The sequence below is a fragment of the Pithys albifrons genome, unplaced genomic scaffold (genome assembly GCF_047495875.1).
Source record: "Pithys albifrons albifrons isolate INPA30051 unplaced genomic scaffold, PitAlb_v1 scaffold_45, whole genome shotgun sequence".
NCBI classification, from domain to species: domain Eukaryota; kingdom Metazoa; phylum Chordata; class Aves; order Passeriformes; family Thamnophilidae; genus Pithys; species Pithys albifrons.
The window spans coordinates 185310-207209 of NW_027286060.1; the positions used below are offsets into that span (position 1 = coordinate 185310).

At 61.5% G+C, this 21900-nt stretch overlaps 1 protein-coding gene across 1 annotated transcript in view; it reads left to right on the plus strand.

Annotated features, from left to right (window-relative positions):
• PLEC (plectin) overlaps window positions 1-21900 on the plus strand; it is a 72976-nt gene that overhangs the window by 25820 nt on the left and 25256 nt on the right. Inside the window, exons 21-36 of the mRNA XM_071581860.1 lie at window positions 948-1102; window positions 1175-1301; window positions 1384-1567; window positions 1760-1917; window positions 2350-2528; window positions 2788-2926; window positions 3006-3362; window positions 3972-4055; window positions 4195-4299; window positions 4484-4582; window positions 5980-9360; window positions 9899-16231; window positions 16505-16526; window positions 16630-16875; window positions 20212-20610; window positions 21624-21706. Of these exons, the coding sequence (XP_071437961.1) occupies window positions 948-1102; window positions 1175-1301; window positions 1384-1567; window positions 1760-1917; window positions 2350-2528; window positions 2788-2926; window positions 3006-3362; window positions 3972-4055; window positions 4195-4299; window positions 4484-4582; window positions 5980-9360; window positions 9899-16231; window positions 16505-16526; window positions 16630-16875; window positions 20212-20610; window positions 21624-21706 (12051 nt within the window). The remainder of the gene's footprint in view (window positions 1-947; window positions 1103-1174; window positions 1302-1383; window positions 1568-1759; window positions 1918-2349; window positions 2529-2787; window positions 2927-3005; window positions 3363-3971; window positions 4056-4194; window positions 4300-4483; window positions 4583-5979; window positions 9361-9898; window positions 16232-16504; window positions 16527-16629; window positions 16876-20211; window positions 20611-21623; window positions 21707-21900) is intronic.

A 21900-nucleotide genomic window follows, 5' to 3' on the forward strand; every position in this document is an offset into this window, starting at 1 on the left:
AACACCCTGGGAAGATATGGGGGATCCCCAACCCTGCTTTCATGCTACCCTGGCCCTGTGAGGGGACATGGTGGGACAAAAGGGGCCCTCCACTTCCCTCTTACCACCCCAGCCCCATTGAACAGCAACGAGGCTGGAGAAGGGACTGGAGCACAAGTGCTGTGGGGAGAGTTGAGGGTGTTTAGCCTGGAGAAGAGGAGGCTCAGAGGTGACCTCAGCACTGTCTAGAACTGCCTGAAGGGAAGTTCTGGCCAGGTGGGGGTTGGTCTCTTCTCCCAGGCACTCAGCAACAGGACAAGGGGCACGATGGGCTCAAGCTCTGCCAGGGGAAATTGAAGTTGGAGATGAGAAAAAAATTCTTTACAGAGAGAGTGCTCAGGCACTGGAATGGGCTGCCCAGAGAGGGGGTGGATTCCCCACCCCTGGAGGTTTTTAACTGAGTGCCATGATCTGGTAAAGGGACTGGAGTTGGACCAAGGGTTGGACTGGATGATCTCAGAGGTCTTTTCCAACCCAGTTGATTCTATGATTCTGTCATTGGGGGATATACAGGAACACTGGGGGTCCTCCACCCTAGTATGAGACCACCCTAGTGCAATTGGGAGACACTGGGCACTACAAGGGGCCACTGGCATCCCCTCATTCCTCTGTGGTGCTGCCCCAGTCCTGTGGGGGGGGACACAGGAGGAGGACAAGGGAGTGGGACACAGGAATATGGAGGAATAGGAGGAGACATAGGGGAATATAAGGGAACATGAAATGGACATGGGGGAACCCCACCCTGCTCCAACTCTGCCCCAGCCCCATGGTGGGACATGATGGGGGACACAGGGATCCCTCACCCCAGTCTGACACCACACCAGCTCTATAGGGGGACACAGGGAGATATGGAGGGGACATGAGGAGACACAGCATACTCTGCCCCACCCTGACCCCCTGCCTTTCAGGTGACAGTGCACAAGAATGACACGTGTGCCCTGCTAAGCAATGCACAGCCGCAGCAGTGGCGGGTGGTGAGCGCCGGTGGCAGCGAGGCCATTGTTCCCTCCGTCTGTTTCCTCCTGCCACCCCCCAACAAGGAGGCTCTGGATGCTGTGCACAGGTGCGGACACTGACCTTGCATCCCTCCCTGGGTTCCCTCGTGTTCCCTCTGCTAAACACTGTGTCCCCTAAGGCTGGAGACCATCCACCAGCAGCTGCTGGGACTGTGGCAGCAGCTGCACCAGGACCTGCGCAGCCTCCGTGCCTGGCAGTACCTGACCCGGGACATCCAGCAGATCCAGTCCTGGACACACATCACGGTGAGTCCCCAGGGATTCCAGAGTGGCACGGGAGTCCCCTGTGAGTCCCTATGGGGGCTGACACAGCCATACCCCCCCCCAGTTCCGCACGCTGCCAGCAGAGGAGGTGCGGCAGGTCCTGCGCAGCCTGGAAACCCACTACCAGGAGTTCCTGCGGGACAGCCAGGATGCCCAGAGCTTCCAGCCCGATGACCGGCTGCAGGTGGAGCGCGACTACAATGCCTGCACCCACAAATACGAGCTGCTGCTGCGTAGCCAGGAGAAAGGTAGGTGTCCCCTGCCTGCTATGGGTCCCTGCAGTGTCCCCACGGTGTCCCTGGGGTGCTGAGCTGTCTCCCTGTCCACCTTCCCTGCCACGGGTCTGCAGGGTGTCTGTGGGGCACTGAGACATCTGCCAGTTCCCATGGTGTTCCTGGGGTGTCCCCAGCATACTGAGACATCCCTATGTGCCCCCGTAGGAGAGCAGGATGAGTCGCTGTGCAAGAGCTACATCTCACAGCTGAAGGACATCCGGCTGCAGCTGGAGAGCTGTGAGAGCCGAACCGTGCACCGCCTGCGCCTGCCCCTGGACACCGACCCGCTGCGTGAGTGTGCCCAGCGCCAGGCCGAGCAGCAGGTGTGTGACATGTGTGTGCGGGCGTGTGACACGTGTGCGATGCACACGGATGGGGATCTCGGTGTCAGGATGGGACTGTCATGGAATCACAGAATGGTTTGGGTTGGAAAAACCCTCAGAGCCCATTGAGTCCAGATGCTCCCCCAGCACTGCCAGGTCCTCCACTAAACTGTGCCCCCAAGTGCCACATCCACACAGCTGTTAAATCCCCCCAGGCATGGGGACTCTACCTGTGCCGGGGCTGTACACGCCATTGCAGAAGGAATTGTTCCCAATATCGCATGTAAACCTCCCCTGCCCACTTGCTCTGGTGGGCTGCAGATCCTTCCCCTGCTCGGCTCCTCCTCGGGTCTGAGGGAGCCAAGGGAGTGGTCAGTGGGGGGTCAGCCCTGACCTGCAGGTGGCAGGGATTGAGGGACTCCCTCCCCACAGCAAACCCACCTGGAGCTGGAGGGCATCCAGAAGAACCTGGCCAAGGTCAGTGAGAAGACGGAGCAGGTGCTGGCACAGCCAGAGCAGGCGGGCTCAGCCCCTGTCCTGCGCTCAGAGCTGGAGGTCACCCTGCGGAAGATGGAACAGGTGTACAGCCTTTCCACCATCTACCTGGAGAAGTGAGTGTACTCTCAGCCCTGGCACTGTGTGGCTTCTATGAACCTTGGGCTGGGAATGAGCCTGGGCAGTCAGTGGGGATTAGAAAGTTTTCCCTTTTCCCTTCTCCCCTTCTTCCTTTTTTTACCCTTTTCCTTCCCTCATGGCTCTGTGCTACTGATCTGGCTGAGCTGTCCCACTCTCAGCTGAGCCCATCCTACTCCTGTCCCACTCCCATCCCACTCCTGTCCTGCTCCTGGCTGATCCCTTCCTCTGCCACAGGCTGAAGACCATTGGGCTGGTGATCCGGAGCACGCAGGGGGCTGAGGAGCTGCTCCGCAAGTACGAGGAGCAGCTGAAGGACGTGCAGGCAGTGCCAGCTGACCTCGCTGAGCTGGAGGCCAGCAAGGCTGAGCTGAAGGTACGGGGGGGATTCCAGGGAATGCCAGGAGGTTCTGGTGGAGCTGGGGCTGGCACTGACCCCTGCCCATCTGCCACAGCGGCTGCGGACACAGGCTGAGGGGCACCAGCCCTTCTTCAGCACCCTGGAGGCCGACCTCGGTAAGGCCAAGGACGTCAACGAGCGGATGGTCCGCGGCCACAGCGAGCGGGATGTGGACCTGGAGCGGTACCGGGAGCGGGTGCAGCAGCTGCTGGAGCGCTGGCAGGCTGTGCTGAGCCAGACCGACCTGCGCCAGCGTGAGCTGGACCAGCTGGGCCGCCAGCTGCGCTACTACCGGCAGAGCTGCGATGCCCTGCGCCAGTGGATTCGTGATGCCCGGCAGCGCCAGGAGGCCATCCAGGCCGTGCCCATCACCGACAGCCAGACTGTGCGCGAGCAGCTCCTGCAGGAGAAGGTAGAGCCAGCGGCGGGACAAGGGGTGTCCTGGCTGTGGTGTGGCAAGGGGGCTTGCTGGCAATCCCCAACGGGGTGAGGGGTGTGCCTGACCATCCCCAACTGTGGTAGGGTGAGAGGTGCTCCTGCCAGTCCCTGGTGTGGCAAGGGCTGTGCCGGGGCATTTCTGGCTGCTGTGGGGTGAGGGATGCTCCTGGTCATCCCCAGTGGGGTGAAGGGTATGCCCAGCCATCCCTGGTGAGGCAAGGAGTGCTCCTGGCCATCCCTAGTGGGGTGAGGTGTGTACCTGGCCATACCTGGCAGGGCAAGGAGTGCATGTAGCCGTCCCCTGCTGTGACAGGGTGAGGGTACACCTGGACCATATCTGGACCCAAATGGGGCAGGGAGTGCTCTCACCTGTGCCTGCTGTGTTGGGGTGGGGAGGGCTCTTGGGTGGCCATAGTGGGACAAGGGGTGCTCTTGTCTGTCCCTGGCTGTGTCAGGATGAGGGGTGCTCTTGACTATCCCCATCAGGGTAGGGGTGCTCCTGGCCATTCCCAACTGTGGAGTGGCTAGGGGTGCTCTCTGGTGGCTGTGGGATGCCTGGACTCACCCTCAGATGTCTCCCCAGAAACTGCTGGAAGAGTGTGAGCAGCACAAGGAGAAGGTGGAGGAGTGCCAGCGCTATGCCAAGCAGTACATTGATGCCATCAAGGTGTGCCTGCTGCCTGGGGGGCTGGGACTGGTGGGGCTAGGGGGCAGCACAGTGTCCCATGGGTCACTGTGGGGACAATGCCAAGGCTGGGGGTCTTGCCAGAGGTGTGATGCCACACTGAGCACCCTCTCCCTGGCAGGACTATGAGCTGCAGCTAGTGAGCTTCAAGGCGCAGGTGGAGCCGGTGGCGTCACCGGCCAAGAAGCCCAAAGTGCAGTCGGCGTCTGACAGCATCATCCAGGAGGTGAGGGGGGTCCCACTGCTGTGGGCCTGGGGTGCCCCATGGCTCCCAAAGCATGGCTGCTCATGAAGGGGTGGACTTGGGGGGCTGCTGTGCAGACTCACCGCTATCTGGCCCCACCATTGCCAAGGGACTGGGGGTCTGTGGGTGTGCTCCCCTCCCTCTCACTGACCCTCTGTCTCCACAGTATGTGGACCTGCGGACACAATACAGCGAGCTGACCACACTCACCACACAGTACATCAAGTTCATCACCGAGACGCTGCGGCGGCTGGAGGAGGAGGAGGTAGGGAGTGGCGTGGGGTGGCACTGCTGGGTGTGTAACCGCGGGGAGCGTGGTTAACAGGGACTCCAGTCCCATCAGTAACGCCAGCCCATGGCTGTGACTCTGGCCCTGGTTGCCATCACTAACACTGGCCCACAGCCGTGGCTCCAGCCCTGGCTCCATCACTAACACTGGCCTCTGGCTGTGACTCTGGCTCCAGCCTCATTACTAACACTGCCCCACGGCCATGACTCTGGCCTCAGACCCATCACTGACACTGGCCCATGGCTGTGACTCTGGCCCCATCACTAACACTGACTCACAGCCTCTAACTCTGCTCCCTGCTGGGCTCCCGGGAGCGAGGCCACTGGCTCTGGGTGTGGAGAGTCTCTGAGCCAAGCTGGCTCCAGGTGCCAGGGGCTCTGGTGTGACTGGTGGTAGGAGGCACTTCCCAGATACACGTAGTGCAGTCAGCACCCGCCTGCGCATGCCGCTGTGCTGGGCGCCGGCCTGCGGGATCTGGCGTGGGGTAACCTCTCTAATTCTTGGTTTCTGCCCTCGGAGCCGCTTTGCCGGTGCTTTTTCTTGGGGGATGTTTGTGTTGGTGGGAATCTAATGGAGGGTAAAAAACCAGGATGACTCTGGCAGCCCTGCACCAGGTACTCACTCTGCGCATGCCCTCTCCCTGTGGCACCCCCACCTTCTTCATAGCTCGCCCTGTCCTCCTCTCCCTCTTCAGCCTCTGTGCTGCTCCTGGGATCGGGGGTCTGGCGCAGGGATCTGGCTCCCTCGCATGCGCAGTGCCCGGGTCCTGTGGGGCGTGCGGCTGCCTCTCTCATGGTGCATGGAGTGTGAGTGCTGTGCTTGCACCTGGAAACAGCCAGGAGGGGTTCAAATCGGCTGGATCACTCTCTCCATTGTCAAGACTTTCCCGACAGGGAAACCTCTGTTGGCACCACTCTCGGATGGCTCCTCTCTATCCTGCTCTTGGCACTTGGGCTGTCTCTCTTATTTGCCCACAGCAGGGGCTGTCTGTGCCGGCCCCCTCATGTGGGGAGCCATGGTGGTGGTGTGCACGCTGCTCGCATCTGTCTCCATCGCTTGGGCTCCACTCGCGCTCTGTCCCTTCTCTCTGGTATGTGGCCATGCGCTTACTGCGCTGCTGTCTGGCTCCCGTTGCCTGTCTGCCTGTGCTGTCATGTGTCCCCTGTCCTGCCGTACGTCTTCTGGAAGCTGGTGACACTGCCACCGGCTCATGGGGTGGCCCAGGGGCCGAAGCCCTTCCACGCAATTCCTCCACCCCTCTGCTGGCTCGGCGGTGCGTGGCTTGGCCGGTGTCGACGCCGTGGCGCGATCGCATCCCTTGTGATTTGTCTCTCTCTCCCCTCTCTGTCCCCTGCACCCTCTTTCCCCTCCAGAAAGCCGCCGAGAAGCTGAAGGAGGAGGAGAGGAAGCGGCTGGCGGAGGTGGAGGCGCAGCTGGAGAAGCAACGGCAACTGGCCGAGGCCCACGCCAAAGCCAAGGCACAGGCGGAGGCGGAAGCGCGGGAGCTGCAGCTCCGTATGCAGGAGGAGGTCACCCGGCGGGAGGTGGTGGCCGTGGATGCCGAGCAGCAGAAGCAAAACATCCAGCAGGAGCTGATGCAGCTGCGGCAGAACTCAGACCACCAGATCAAGTCCAAGGTGAAGCTGATCGAGGAGGCCGAGTACAACCGCAAGAAGGTGGAGGAGGAGATCCGCCTCATCCGCCTGCAGCTGGAGAGCACTGAGAAACAGCGCGAGGGTGCCGAGACGGAGCTGCAGGAACTGCGGGCGCGCGCCGAGGAGGCTGAGCGGCAGAAGCGGCAGGCACAGGAGGAGGCCGAGCGCCTGCGCCGGCAGGTGAAGGAGGAGAGCCAGAAGAAACGGGAGGCAGAGGAGGAACTGAAGCGCAAGGTGCAGGCTGAGCGTGAGGCGGCACGAGAGAAGCAGAAGGCGGTGGCGGACCTGGAGCAGCTGCGGCTGCAGGCGGAGGAGGCTGAGCGGCGCATGCGGCAGGCAGAGGCCGAGAAGGATCGGCAGATCCAAGTGGCCCAGGAAGTGGCCCAGCGCAGTGCCGAGGCCGAGCTGCAGAGCAAGAGGCTCTCATTTGCGGAGAAGACGGCGCAGCTGGAGCTGTCTCTGCAGCAGGAGCATGATGCGGTGGCCCAGCTGCAGGAGGAGGCCGAGAGGCTGAAGAGGCAGCAGCTGGAGGCCGAGCGCTCACGGGAGGAGGCCGAGAAGGAGCTGGAGCGCTGGCGGCAGAAGGCCAACGAGGCACTGCGCCTGCGGCTGCAGGCTGAGGAGGTGGCCCACAAGAAGTCGCTGGCACAAGAGGAGGCTGAGAAGCAGAAGGAGGATGCGGAGCGCGAGGCCCGCAAGCGCGCCAAGGCAGAGGAGGCGGCCCTGCGGCAGAAAGAGCTGGCAGAAGAGGAACTGGAGAAGCAGCGGGAGCTGGCGGAGGGGACAGCCCAACAGAAGCTGGCAGCGGAGCAGGAGCTGATCCGACTGAAGGCAGAGATGGAAAACGGGGAGCAGCAGCGCCTGCTCCTCGAGGAAGAGCTCTCGCGGCTGAAGAGCGAGGTTAACGAGGCTATTCAGAGGAGGAAGGAGCTGGAGGAGGAGCTGGCCAAGTTGCGGGCTGAGATGGAGGTCCTGCTGGAGAGCAAGGCCAAGACAGAGGAGGAGTCACGCTCGAGCAGTGAGAAGTCGAAGCAGCGGCTGGAGGCCGAGGCCAGCAAGCTGCGGGAGCTGGCTGAGGAGGCCGCCCGCCTGCGTGCCCTCTCTGAGGAGGCCAAGCGGCAGCGGCAGCTGGCAGAAGAAGAGGCCAGCCGGCAGCGAGCTGAGGCTGAGCGCATCCTGAAGGAGAAGCTGGCGGCCATCAACGAGGCCTCGCGGTTGAAGGCGGAGGCGGAGATTGCGCTGAAGGAGAAGGAGGCGGAGAACGAGCGGCTGCGGCGACTGGCGGAGGACGAGGCCTACCAGCGCAAGCTGCTGGAGGAGCAGGCGGCTCAGCACAAGCAGGACATCGAGGAGAAGATTGCTCTGCTGAAGCGCTCCTCAGAGAGCGAGCTGGAGCGCCAGAAGGGGCTGGTGGAGGACACGCTGCAGCAGCGGCGGCAGGTGGAGGAGGAGATCCGCGCCCTCAAGGCCAGCTTTGAGAAGGCCTCGGCTGGCAAGAGGGAGCTGGAGCGAGAGCTAAACCGCATCCGCGGAGAGGCGGAGGAGGTGCAGCGCAGCCGGGAGCACGCAGAGCAGGAGGCCGAGCGGCAGCGGGCGCTGGCGCTGGAGGAGGAGGGCCGGCGGCGTGAGGCTGAGGAGAAGGTTCAGGCCATCCTGGCAGCCGAAGAAGAGGCCGGGCGGCAGCGGCGGCTGGCTCTGGAGGAGGTGGAGCGGCTGCGGGCCATGGTGGAAGAGGCGCGGCGGCAGAAGGAGCTGGCGGAGAAGGAGTCGGAGCGACAGATCCAGCTGGCGCGGGAGGCGGCGCAGAAGCGGATTGCAGCAGAGGAGAAGGCTCACTTGGCTGCCGTGCAGCAGAAGGAGCAGGAGCTGCTGCAGACACGGCAGCAGGAGCAGAGCCTCCTGGACCGGCTGCGCGAGGAGGCTGAACAGGCCCGGCGGGCGGCTGAGGAGGCTGAGTTTGCCCGTGGCAAGGCTGAGCAGGATGCCAGCCTGTCCCGGCAGCGCGTGGAGGAGGCCGAGCGGCTGAAGCAGCGGGCTGAGGAGGAGGCGCAGGCCAAGGCACAGGCACAGGCAGATGCAGAGAAGCTGAGGAAGGAAGCCGAGCTGGAGGCGGCGAAGCGGGCGCAGGCAGAACAGGCGGCCCTGCGGCAGAAGCAGCTGGCGGATGCCGAGATGGAGAAACACAAGAAGTTTGCCGAGCAGACACTGCGGCAGAAGGCACAGGTGGAGCAGGAGCTGACCAAGGTGAAGCTGCAACTGGATGAGACAGACCATCAGAAGGGCATCCTGGATGAGGAGCTGCAGCGGCTGAAGGAGGAGGTGACGGATGCTGTCCGGCAGAAGGCTCAGGTGGAGGAGGAGCTCTTCAAGGTCCGGGTGCAGATGGAGGAGCTGGCCAAGCTGAAGAGCCGCATTGAGGAGGAGAACAAGGCACTGATCCTCAAGGACAAGGACAACACGCAGAAGTTCCTGGCAGAGGAGGCTGAGAAGATGAAGCATGTGGCGGAGGAGGTGGCCCGGCTGAGCGTGGAGGCACAGGAGGCTGCCCGCATGCGGCAGCTGGCCGAGGATGACTTGGCACAGCAGCGGGCGCTGGCAGAGAAGATGCTGAAGGAGAAGATGCAGGCGGTGCAGGAGGCCACGCGGCTGCGGGCTGAGGCCGAGGTGCTGCAGAAGCAGAAGGACCTGGCGCAGGAACACGCCAAGCGGCTGCAGGAGGACAAGGAGCAGATGCAGCAGCGCCTGGCCGAGGAGACTGAGGGCTTCCAGAAGACATTGGAGGCCGAGCGCCGGCGGCAACTGGACATTACAGCTGAGGCTGAGCGCCTCAAAGTGCAAGTGGCAGAGATGAGCATGGCCCAGGCCAAGGCTGAGGAAGAAGCCAAGCGGTTCAAGAAGCAGGCAGAGGAGATCAGTGAGAGGCTGCACGAGACTGAGCTGGCCACACAGGCAAAGATGACATTGGTGCAGACTCTGGAGATCCAACGGCACCAGAGCGATGAGGTTGCAGAGAAGCTGCGGAAGGCCATTGCTGACCTGGAGGATGAGAAGGACAAGCTGAAGAGGGAGGCAGCACTGCTGCAGCAGAAGGCAGAGGAGGTACTGAGCTGTGGGTCCCCCTTAGCGGTGGTGATATGCAGGGAGGCTGTCCCTCTCCCCAGCCACCCCACACCATCCCTAGCCAGGTCCCCAAGGACCATCACTGGGGATGGTGGCGCAGGACCCCCCCATGTGGGTCAGGGGTGTGTGTAGAGCTGGGACCACTGAAGCAAACCCCACAGGCAGTGTCAGAGCGGGACCTCCATCCCATCTCCTACTGTGAAGGGGGGATTCCCACCACCAGGGTCAGCTCTTCGGCCCCACAGTGTGTCCTGCTGTGTTCCCTCTTTGTGCCCCATTTCCAGCCTCGGTGCTGGAGGATCGCTCATGTCCTCCCCCTGTTTGTCCTGCCCCGTGTTGTGTTATATGGCTCCCTAACCCCGGCTCTGCTCCTTAATTCTTACCCAACATAGCGGAGTGTGTGGGTGACTCTGTGTTCCCTGGTGCTGCCCATGCTGTGCCCCCTCACCCCCCTGCCCTCAGTCCCCCACACTGCCCTCCTCGGTGTCTGACCACACTGTCCTCTCTCCCACCCCAGATGCAGGTGGCCCAGCAGGCTCAGCTTCGTCAGGAGACGCAGCTTCTCCAGCAGAGCTTCCTGTCAGAGAAGGATGCCCTGCTGCAGAAGGAGAAGTTCGTTGAGGAGGAGAAATTGAAGCTGGAGAAGCTCTTTAAGGACGAGGTGAACAAAGCCCAGAACCTGAAGGCAGAGCAGGAGAGGCAGCAGCAGGAGATGGAGCAGGAGAAGCAGCAGTTGAAAGCCATGTTGGACGAAGCTAAGAAGCATCAGAAAGAGGCTGAGGAAAACGTCAGGCACAAGCAAGAGGAGCTGCAGCAGCTGGAGAGGCAGCGACAGCAGCAGGAGAAACTTCTGGAAGAGGAGAACAAGAAGCTGAGGGAGAGACTTGAGCAGATGCAGGAGGAGTACAAGGCTGCCCTGGCCCAGAGACGGGAGATCATGATTCAGACAGATGACCTGCCTGGGGAGGCTGCAGTTACAACGACACAGCTGCTGGACATCAAGGCTGTGCCCAATGGCCGGGATGCAGTGGACGGCTTAGCACAGAATGGGGAGCCAGAGTTTGCCTTTGATGGCATTCGGCAGAAGGTGTCAGCAGAGAAGCTGGCTGATGCTGGCATTCTGAGCAGAGAGAACTTGGACAAGTTGTCAAAGGGAGTTGTGAGTGTGGATGAGCTCTCGCAGAGGGAGGACATCAAGAAGTACCTACAGGGGAAGAGCAGCATTGCTGGTTTGCTGATCAAACCCACCAACCAGAAGATGAGCATCTACGAAGCCATGAAGAAGAAGCTTCTCAGCCCAGGCACGGCGTTGGTGCTACTGGAGGCTCAGGCTGCCTCTGGTTTCATCATCGACCCTGTGCGGAACGCGAGGCTCTCAGTGAACGAGGCGGTGCGAGAGGGTGTGATTGGGCCAGAGCTGCATAACAAGATGCTGTCGGCTGAGCGGGCTGTCACTGGCTACAAGGATCCGTACACAGGCGACAAGATCTCCCTCTTCCAAGCCATGACAAAGGATCTCATTGTCAGGGATCATGGCATCCGTCTGCTTGAGGCCCAGATCGCCACTGGTGGCATCATTGACCCTGTGCACAGCCACCGCCTGCCTGTGGAAGCTGCCTACAAACGTGGCTACTTCGATGAGGAGATGAACCAGGTCCTGTCTGACCCCACTGATGACACCAAGGGCTTCTTTGACCCCAACACTCAGGAGAACCTCACCTACCTGCAGCTGATGGAACGGTGCGTGACTGACCCGGACACGGGGCTGTGCCTCCTGCCACTCACTGACCAGGCGGCCAAAGCAAGGGAGCTGGTCTACACAGACAAGGAAGCCAAGGACGTCTTCAAGAAGGCTACAGTGACTGCACCATTCGGCAAGTTCCAAGGGAAGACGATGACCATCTGGGAGCTGATCAATTCTGAATACTTCACTGAGGACCAAAGGCGGGACCTGATCCAGCAGTACAGGACTGGCAAGATCACGGTGGAGAAGATCATCAAGATCATCATCACGGTTGTGGAGGAAAGCGAGAAAAAGAGCCAGATGTGCTTTGAGGGCCTGCGGGCCCCTGTGCCTGCTGCCGAGCTGCTGGAAAGCAAGGTCATCAACAAGGACCTCTACAACCAACTGCACCAGGGCAAGAAGTCTGTGAAGGATGTGGCAGAGATGGAGTCCGTGCGGCAGTACCTGAAGGGCACCGATGCCATTGCCGGTGTCCTGGTGGAGTCAACGGGCCAGAAGCTCACCTTCTATGAGGCCCTGAAGAGAAACCTGTTGAAGCCAGAGGTTGCCCTGTCCCTGCTGGAGGCACAAGCTGCCACCGGTTACATCATCGACCCTGTGGGGAACAAACTCTTCTCTGTGGATGAGGCGGTGAAAGCCGAGGTGGTGGGGCCAGAGTTCCATGAGAAGCTGCTGTCAGCAGAGAAGGCAGTGACTGGCTACAAGGATCCCTACACAGGCCAGACGGTTTCTCTCTACCAGGCACTCAAGAAGGGCCTCATCCCCAGTGACACTGGACTCCGGCTACTGGATGTCCAGCTCTCCACTGGTGGCATCATTGACCCTGTCAACAGCCACCGACTCCCACTTGAGGTCGCTTACAAGCGTGGCTACTTTGACCCAGAGATAAACAAGGCTCTGACTGAGCTCCGAGATGATGCCAAGGCTTTCTACTGTCCCAACACCCAGGAGCACCTCACTTACACCCAGCTGCAAAAGAGCTGCCACCGTGACAAGCAGACTGGCCTGTGCCTGCTGCCCCTGTCTGACAAGGCCATCCAGTCGCAGCAGGAGGAGGTCTACACTGACAGCCAGGCCAGGGAGTGCTTTGACAAGACCACCATAGAGGTCCCGGTGGGCAGCATGAAGGGCCAGACGATGACCATCTGGGAGCTGATCCACTCTGAGTACTTCACAGAGGAGCACAGGCGGGAGCTGCTCCGACAGTACAAAACTGGCAAGGTGACCATCGAGAAGATCATCAAGATTGTGATCACCATCATTGAGGAGACAGAGACCAAAAAGCAGGAGAAGCTGACGTTCAGTGGTCTGCGGACGCCGGTGCCGGCCAGTGAGCTGCTGGAGTCCCGCATCATCAGCAAATCCCAGTATGAGCAGCTGAAGGAAGGCAAGAAGACAGTGAAGGAGCTCTCTGAGACAGATGCAGTGAGGAGGTTCCTGCATGGCAGTGACTGCATTGCTGGCGTCTATGTGGAGGCCACCAAGGAGAAGCTGAACATCTATGAGGCTATGAAGAGGAACCTGCTGAGGCCCAGCACTGCTGTGGTACTCCTGGAGGCCCAGGCAGCCACCGGGTTCTTGATTGACCCTGTGAAGAACCGTAAACTGTATGTCAACGAGGCGGTGAAGGCTGGCGTTGTTGGGCCGGAGCTGCATGAGAAGCTGCTGTCGGCTGAGAAGGCTGTCACTGGCTACAAAGACCCCTACTCGGGCAACACCATCTCTCTCTTCCAGGCCATGAAGAAAGGGCTCATCGTCAAGGAGCATGGCATCCGCCTGCTGGAGGCCCAGATCGCCACCGGTGGCATCATCGACCCTGTGCACAGCCACCGCCTGCCCGTGGAGGTGGCCTACCACCGTGGCTACTTTGATGAAGAGATGAACCAGACCCTCTCCAACCCCAGTGACGACACCAAGGGCTTCTTCGACCCCAACACTCAGGAGAACCTCACCTACCTGCAACTGAAGGAGAGGTGCATCGAGGATCCGGAGACGGGCCTATACCTGCTGCCTCTGCGGGAGCCCGAGAAGCCGAAAGTGGTGGAGACCACCCAGGTGTACACAGAGGCAGAGACACGGAAGGTGTTTGAGGAGACACAGGTGGACATCCCTGTGGGCAGCCGGGCAGGCTCCTCCATGTCACTGTGGGAGATCATGCACTCAGACCTGCTGCCCGAGGAGCAACGGAAGCAGCTTATGGAGGAGTTCCAGTCAGGCCGCGTGTCCAAGGAGCGCATGATCATTATCATCATTGAGATCATTGAGAAGACTGAGATCATCCGGCAGCAGAACCTCATGTCCTATGACTACGTCCGGCGCCGCCTTACGGCCGAGGATCTCTATGAGGCCAAGATCATCTCACAGGAAATCTACAACCTGCTGAAGCAGGGCTCCAAAACCTTCCGGGAGCTTCTGGAGGTGGAGACTGTCTGGAAGTACCTCTATGGGTCAGGCTGTGTGGCTGGCATCTACATCCCCTCCTCCAAGCAGACACTCAGTGTCTACCAGGCACTGAAAAAGGGGCTGATCAACTCTGAAGTGGCCCGCTCCCTCCTGGAGGCCCAGGCAGCCACCGGCTTCATGATTGACCCCACCAAGAATGAGATGCTGACTGTCGACGAGGCCGTCAGGAAGGGTGTAGTGGGGCCTGAGATCCACGACCGGCTCCTGTCTGCAGAGAGAGCTGTGACTGGCTACAGAGATCCCTACAGCGAACAGAAGATTTCCCTCTTCCAGGCCATGAAGAAAGATCTCATTCCCAGCGAAGAGGCCCTCAAGCTCCTGGATGCCCAGATTGCCACTGGTGGTGTCATTGACCCACACCTGGGTTTCCACCTGCCCTTCGAGGTGGCTTACCAGCGGGGTTTCATCAACAAGGAGACGTACGACATGCTCTCGGAGCCCAGCGAGGTGCGCAGCTACGTGGACCCCTCCACGGATGAGAAGCTCAGCTACACTCAGCTGCTGAAGCGCTGCCGGAAGGATGAGAACTCCAGGCTCCTCTTGCTCCCACTCTGCGACACGCGGAAACTCACCTTCCGGGGTCTGCGGAAGCAGATCACCGTGGAGGAGCTCGTCCGTTCACAGGTGATGGATGAAGCCACAGCCCAGCGCCTCCAGGAGGGCCTCACCTCCGTTGAGGAGGTCTCTAAAAACCTCAAAAAGTTCCTGGAGGGCACCAGCTGCATCGCCGGTGTCTTTGTGGACTCTACAAAGGAGCGTCTGTCCGTCTACCAGGCCATGAAGAAGGGGATCATCCGGCCTGGCACTGCCTTTGAGCTCCTGGAGGCACAGGCGGCCACGGGCTATGTGATCGATCCCATCAAGGGCCTCAAGCTGACAGTGGAGGAAGCTGTGCGAATGGGCATAGTGGGCCCTGAGTTCAAGGACAAACTGCTCTCTGCTGAGAGGGCTGTCACCGGCTACCGGGACCCCTACACTGGAAAGCTTATCTCCCTCTTCCAGGCCATGAAGAAGGGTCTCATCCTGAAGGACCATGGAATCCGCTTGCTCGAGGCACAGATCGCCACAGGAGGCATCATTGACCCTGAGGAGAGCCACCGCCTGCCCGTGGAGGTGGCCTATAAGAGGGGCCTCTTTGATGAGGAGATGAATGAGATTCTGCTGGACCCCAGCGATGACACCAAGGGCTTCTTTGATCCCAACACCGAGGAGAACCTCACCTATCTGCAGCTCATGGAGCGGTGCATCACAGACCCAGAGACTGGCCTCTGCCTCCTGCCCCTGAAGGAGAAGAAGCGGGAGAGGAAGACCTCCTCCAAGTCCTCTGTCCGCAAGCGCCGGGTGGTGATCGTTGACCCGGAGACGGGCAAGGAGATGTCCGTCTACGAAGCCTATCGCAAGGGCCTCATTGACCACCAGACCTACCTGGAGCTGTCAGAGCAGGAGTGTGAGTGGGAAGAGATCACCACCTCCTCCTCCGATGGTGTGGTGAAGTCAATGATTATTGACAGACGCTCAGGGCGCCAGTACGACATTGATGATGCCATCAGCAAGGGGCTGATTGACCAGTCAGCCCTGGACCAGTATCGCTCAGGCACCCTCTCCATCACTGAGTTTGCTGACATGCTCTCTGGCAACATGGGTGGCTTCCGGTCACGGTCATCCTCAGTGGGATCCTCCTCCTCCTACACCGTCAGCCCAGCCCTGACACGGACACAAATCTCCATGTGGACTGACCCAACCGAGGAGACCGGGCCGGTGGCGGGCATCTTGGACACGGACACTCTTGAGAAAGTGTCCATCACGGAGGCGATGCGCCGCAACCTGGTGGACAACATCACAGGGCAGAGGCTGCTGGAAGCCCAGGCCTGCACCGGGGGCATCATAGACCCCAACACCGGTGACAAGTGCTCTGTTGCCGACGCAGTCAGTAAAGGCCTGGTTGACAAGATCATGGTGGACCGCATCAATCTGGCGCAGAAGGCCTTCTATGGCTTCGAGGACCCGCGGACCAAGACGAAGATGTCAGCGGCACAGGCGCTGAAGAAGGGCTGGCTGTACTATGAGGCTGGGCAGCGGTTCCTGGAGGTGCAGTACCTGACAGGGGGCCTGATCGAGCCCGATGCCGCTGGCCGCGTCTCCCTGGATGAGGCACTGCAGAAGGGCACCATTGATGCACGCACTGCCCAGAAGCTGCGGGACGTCAACACCTACTCCAAGTACCTCACCTGCCCCAAGACCAAGCTCAAGATCTCCTACAAGGATGCCATGGACCGGAGCATGATTGAGGATGGGACTGGCCTGCGGCTGCTGGAGGCCTCCTCCCAATCCAGCAAGGGCTACTACAGCCCCTACAATGTCAGCAGTGCTGGTTCCACCTCCGGCTCCCGCTCAGGCTCCCGCACCGGCTCCCGCTCAGGCTCCCGGCGTGGCAGCTTTGATGCCACCAGCTCCGGCTTCTCCATGACCTTCTCTTCCTCATCTTACTCCTCGTCGAGCTTTGGGCGCAGATACGCCGGGGGTCCCCAGGGCACTGTGGATGCGGCTGCTCTAGCCCTTGCCCTTGCCTTGGCTGCATCTGGGAGCTGTGGGCAGGAGGCGAGCGGGGAGCACCCCGGGGTGTGTGGGCCTCCACTCCATGTGGCCTGAGACCCGCCAGCCCCCCGAGGCGCCGCCTCACCCGCTCCGCATGTGGTAACGCTGCTGGCTAATCACTAGTATATTTTTTAATTTTGAACCTCCACTCTTCTCCCAAAGCAGTGCCTCGAGTTTAACCAAAAAGACAAGACTAATAAATTAATATATATGCGAATGTGCTGACAGTGTTTGTATATTAAGAGATGAGAGAGAACACACACTACCCTCCCTGCCCTGTGCCCTGGGAGCCGGACGCCGTTCCTGCCCCTGGCTGCGTAGACTCCGCTGCCGCTCACACATGGTGCGGTCAAGCTGGATACCAGGAAAACAGTTCCCTGTTTGGATCTAACCACTTAGCACTCTTTTGTAATTAACCTGCCGGCTTCAACCCCTGCACCCCGAAGGAGGAGATGACCCTGGCCCCATGGTGTACCCCACTGCAGCTGGCATGCTGGAGGAGGACATTGTGGGCTCTCCAGCACGACAGCCAGACACGCCACACCGGCCTTGGAGCTGCTGCCTGGACCCCTTCCACCCACTCAGCGTGTCGAGGAAGGGGCTCTGCACCCCGGCCCCCGAGCTGCCCCATCTCCCTGCCTTGGCCTCCCGGCACATCCCTGCCACCGCACCGCGGAGCTGGTGCTCCGACCGTAAGTGCCATGCTGGTGCTGCCCGGTGCTTCCATGCCACACGGGGGGAACCTGCCTCCGCTCCGCCGCTTCGCCCGCCGAGTGGCTTCACTGCGCGCCTGCCTCCGCCAGCCCACCCGCTCACCCGCCCTCTGGGATACTCCCGCCGTGGCCGGCTGGTCTGTCTGTCTGTCTCTCTCTCCGTGTATCTGAGAAGTGCTTCCACTCGAGGTTGATTTCCTCACACTAATGTGGCTCCATGCCCCCTTGGCAGGTGTCTGCCAGAGCCCATGCCCTAGCCAGGTTCTGCACGGCTCCTGTTTCCAGAGCCCCCCCAGCCACAGGGACTTTGCTGACCCTTGTGAGGGGTGTGGGGGCCCCAGGACCCCCTGGAGCATGGGGTGGGCCATGGGATGCTGCAGCAGCCCAAAACATGCTCGTGTTAGAAAAAGGCAGATTTCTGTAAAACCAGCATCCTTTTCCTTCCTCGCGGTAATTCTGACCCACCCCGTGCCCCCCTGTTCTCCCTCCACCCGCAGTAACGAGCTCTCTCTCTGGCAGACATCTTTTTCCAGTCCCACCAAAGATGTCCCAGTGCCGCTGGGTGAGCTCCTGAGCTGGGTCTCCGATGTCAGCAGGTCATGGATGGGCTCGAGGGGAGCCCCGGAGGCGGCAGCTGCTCGGCCGCGCTTGCCAGCACAGGTAACACCGAGCTCCCTGCTCCGTCCCAGTCCCGCGGCGGGCGTGCGGCACTGCCGGTCGGGTCAGTGGCTTCATCTCATGGATCGTTCTCCCTGTCTCATCCCATCTTTTCTGTTCACTTTGTTGTAGTGTGGTTGGATGTCCATCTCACCTCCCCTCACCGCCGCCACGGAGCCCGTCCCCCGCCCCGGGGCCAGTGGGACCGCGCCTGAGGACACAGGGACGTGCTCCCTTGCCCTTTGCACTTGCCCCTGGGCAGAGACTGGGGCCTCAGTGCCTGGGCAGCCAGTGGCCCAAGAGGCACCCACAGGGTCACCCTGTGCCTCCTCACCCTGCAAAACCCATGCTCCCCAGGGATGGCCTCCTGGCAGGGTGCCAGGCTCACCGTGGATCTCCATGGCATCTCCTCCTTCCCCCTGCTCTCATCTGCCCCCTGTAAATCCAGTCATGTTACCCTCCGCCTCTGGTGTCATTATTGCTCTCATTACGCCCTTTGGCTTTGCATGAGGTGCCGCTGCGCGCAGCCCCGGGATGCTCCCCACTCCCTGGGGTGCCCAGTGCCCCAGCCATCACTCACTGGGGCATTGGGGGCCCATCAGTTACCCAAACACATCTCCTTTTGGGGGCAAAACACTAAAACCCTGACCTGTACATACCGTGAAGCATCTGTAAAAGGAGCAGTGTGAACCCAGGGCTCCCCTGTGAGGGCAGTAAAGGAGAATCCTCTGAAACCAGCTGGCAGCTCCGCGTGGTCTGTTCACCCCTCCAGCCTTGCCACCGTGGCTGTGGGCTGAGGACTCCCACTGCCTCATGTGTGTTTGTGCCATGAGCTGCGTGTACTGCTGTGAGTCATGGTGGAATGTGCTGGGGCACAGGGGTCCTGACTGGCTCTTGGCACAGGTGCTGCACCCGTGGGCTGGGCCTCAGTGTGCCCACAGTGCTGCCAGGCACAGAGCAGGGCTGTGGGGGTGTCCCCAGGGCTGTCCCAGGCTGGTAGCACAGCCAGCATTGCCAGGAGGTGAGTGTGGCCACAGCCCCTGGCTAGCAGGTCTCTGTTTTTGGGGAGTGGGCACTGCTGGTGCTGTGGGGTTTCTGAGGCTGCATCTCAGGGGGACAGACCCATCCCTCCCAGCCCTGTCAGTGGGACTCTGGGTGGGGCACAGACACTGCCCCCCACAGCACTCATTCCTGTGCCCATGTGTGCCTTTACCGCTGCTGATGCAGAGCTGTGCCTGCCCATCCCATGGTCTCTGCCCAGTGAGGGATGTGCCATGGACTCTCCCTTTTTGGGCAGTGAGGGGCTGTTGTGGGCAGGTGGCAGTGGTTTGCCGTGAGGATGAGAGGCTGGAGAGAATCTGGGCATGCTGGCCCAGCAGCCGCTGGCAGAGCAGCAGCATTTGGAAGGGACAGCCCTGGCAAACTGAGAAATGTAGATGCAGCTGCCAGCACAGGTGTGGGCAGCTCAAGGGGTCTGTCCAGCCTGATGAGCCAGGTGCAACTCCTCTGCCCAGACTGGGAGGCTCATCCTGCAGCAGTGCCAGGAGCACCAGGCACCGTGCTGGGAGTACCAGAGCTGTTCAGGCCCTTGTGGGACCCCTGTGACATCCAAAGGCTGGCGGTGTCTCACCATGTCAGGAGCAGCCAAGAGTGTTGGCCCTGGCGGCGGCCCTGGGTGGGGAAGCCAGGACAGATGGCAGTGGCTGGGAGGACGTTAATTGCATTGTCTGTTGGCAATTAACCACATCTGTCCCCACCGGCAGTGGGATGTGCCTGTTGGGTGCAGCAGGGCTGGAGGGACAGAGGGAGTTGCAGACTCAGGAGGGGTCCCAAGGCAGCAATGACACTCCCCAGGGTGGCATGGGCTGCCCAGGGCCATGCCCCATTTCAGCACCCCCCCCAGATATTCCCTGTGTCCCCCAGATGTTCCCTGCTCCCCCAGACATTCCCTCCTCCCCACCATCTTCCTGACCTCCCACCCCAGCCAGTCACCTCTCCCAAAGCTCATGAGGCCACCAAGAGCCCTCTGGCCCAGGGCTAAGCCCCGTGGTCCAACTCGACATCACCACCCAACACTGGTGGGGTTCAGCTCCAGTCCCTGGTGAGAGATCCCCCACTCCTGAGCCCCACCATGGGACCTGCATCCACATGACAGAGGAGACCCCATTCCCCACATGCCCTCAGCCCTGGGCCCTTGATATGGGGACCCTCTCCAGTGTGCCTGGGGTGTTGGGATCCTCCTGCCATAGCTGGCAAAGGGGTGCAGGAGATGGGGACACCCCAAGATCTTCTGGGCTGTCTGCTCCTGGGTGACACAACCCCAAACTCAGCGCTATGTCCTTTATCCATAGACCCTCTCCATTGCCTCATGCTGCTCCACATCTCCATTGCCCCCTGAGACCATCTGTCCCTTCCAAAGTCCTTTCAGCACCATGCACTGGAAGCGACCAGGCCAGTGTGTATCGGGGCCAAGTTTGTCACGATGGAGAACTCCATGACATTCGCAATTTTAATGCCCTGCAGCTCCTCCTGCCCTGCTGCCGTGCAGCTCGGAGCTCACCCTCCCCGCCTCCTGGAGCAAAACTACCCCTCATCATTAACACTGTGGGCCGTGGCATGTGAGGCACCGAGTGCCGCCCTGTCCCTGGTGCCGATCAGACCTGGAGGGGTCCTTCCCCCCCCCCCCGCCAAGCGCACGCCAGCATTTGCCAACCTCCCGTCACATCGTGAGCAGCAGCACTGCCCCGTCCTGGCTGCGGTCCGGTGGTTGGGACCCGTGGCCGCTGTCCCAAGTGTGGCCGAGGCAGCCGGCTCGGCTGTGCTGGCACAGAGTAGCTGCCAGCTCCCTGTGCCACCGCCCCGGGCACTGCTGGCTCGTCCCCCTCCGCTCCGGGAACGCTCTGTACAGCTTCTCCACAAAGCCGGACCGGCCTCTCCCACGCCCCCGCCTCGCCGAGGCGCTGAACCTCCTCATGGGCAGGGACCCCGAGACCACCCCCGGCCGCACCGCTGGGGCTCGGAGCCCGGCTGCGTTGGCCAAGGGCGGCTCTGCCTCGCGTAGGCACCGGAGACTCCGTACCCCGTCGGTCTCTGCTGGGGCCGGCCTTGGCAGGGCCAGTGAATCCCCTCGTCCGGGACGCGGGGCTCGGGGGTGCGAGTGAGGACGGTGCTGCCCCAGGGCTGCAGCCACCACGTCCTGCCGGGCACTAGGCAGCCCCCAGGCTGGGCACGGGGCCAGAATGACGCGGTGGGGATGGCGGCGGTGCCGTGTGGGTAGCGCGGTGCGAGGACCTGCCTCCCTCCGCGGAACTGTGGAGCTGCTGTCGGGCAGCTTCAGGTCCGTGTGTTCCGGCCGTCTTGTCCTCGGGCAGACGGCGCAGCTCGAGGTGTCTGATGCCAGAGCCAGGGCTGGGGACCCCCCTCTAGCGGGCCAGGTCAGACAGCGGCTGCGGGATCCTGGCAGGCACGTGCCGCGCCCAGCGCATCGGTGTCCCGGCGACGGTTTGGGGTTCGGGGTTGATCGTGGTGTCTTGACATGTCCTCGGTACCGGAGCAGCCGGTGCAGTCGCCCCGACGCCTTGTCTGGGACAGGCTGGCAGCGTCGCTGGGGTTTCATCCTCGGCTCCATCCTCGCCAGCCTGGACTGAGTTGCTGGAAGAGCGTTTCCCACTGCAAACGCTGTTGTCCTCTGCCCACCTGCGGCAGCATCCTCCAGCTCTCCGGTTCTCTGTGCCCAATCTCTGGTGACGGGGCTGTGTGACCTCTTTTTCACCGTGGTCCTGCCCCGGGCTGAGGGCTCATCGTGAGGCACATGGGACCAGAGACTGGCGGGGCAGGAGGGCTGCGGGACTGCTGGTGACTGCGCTGGAGCTGCCACGACCCCACGAACCTCAGTGCCCCCGGCCTCGCATTCCGCTCCTTTCCTGAACACTCGCCCGGTGCGGAGCAGGAGGAAGCACGAGACTGGACAGCTGGCATGGGGCACCTGTGCCGTGCCGGGGGAAGGGGGCCACACTGAGGGCGCGTCGGGCGGGAGAACCCTGACGTGGCTGATGGCATCGCGCCTGCAGGGTCTGCCGTGAATGCGCAGTCCCGGAGCGTCTCCGAGGGGACCGAGCCCTGCCGGCACTCCGGCGACGAGGGACTGCAGCGGGTCCGGCACTGGCACCTGTCTGAAGCCGCTTGACCTCATTCCGGGAATTCCTTACTGCTCCTGCGAGGGTTCCTGACAAGACCCTGCCCACGGCTCATCCAGGATACCCCTAGTCTTTGGGTGACTGTTTTCCTCCTGGAATCCCCCTCGTTGTACTCGGCCAGATGACCTGGCTTAATTAATCACCACGGTTA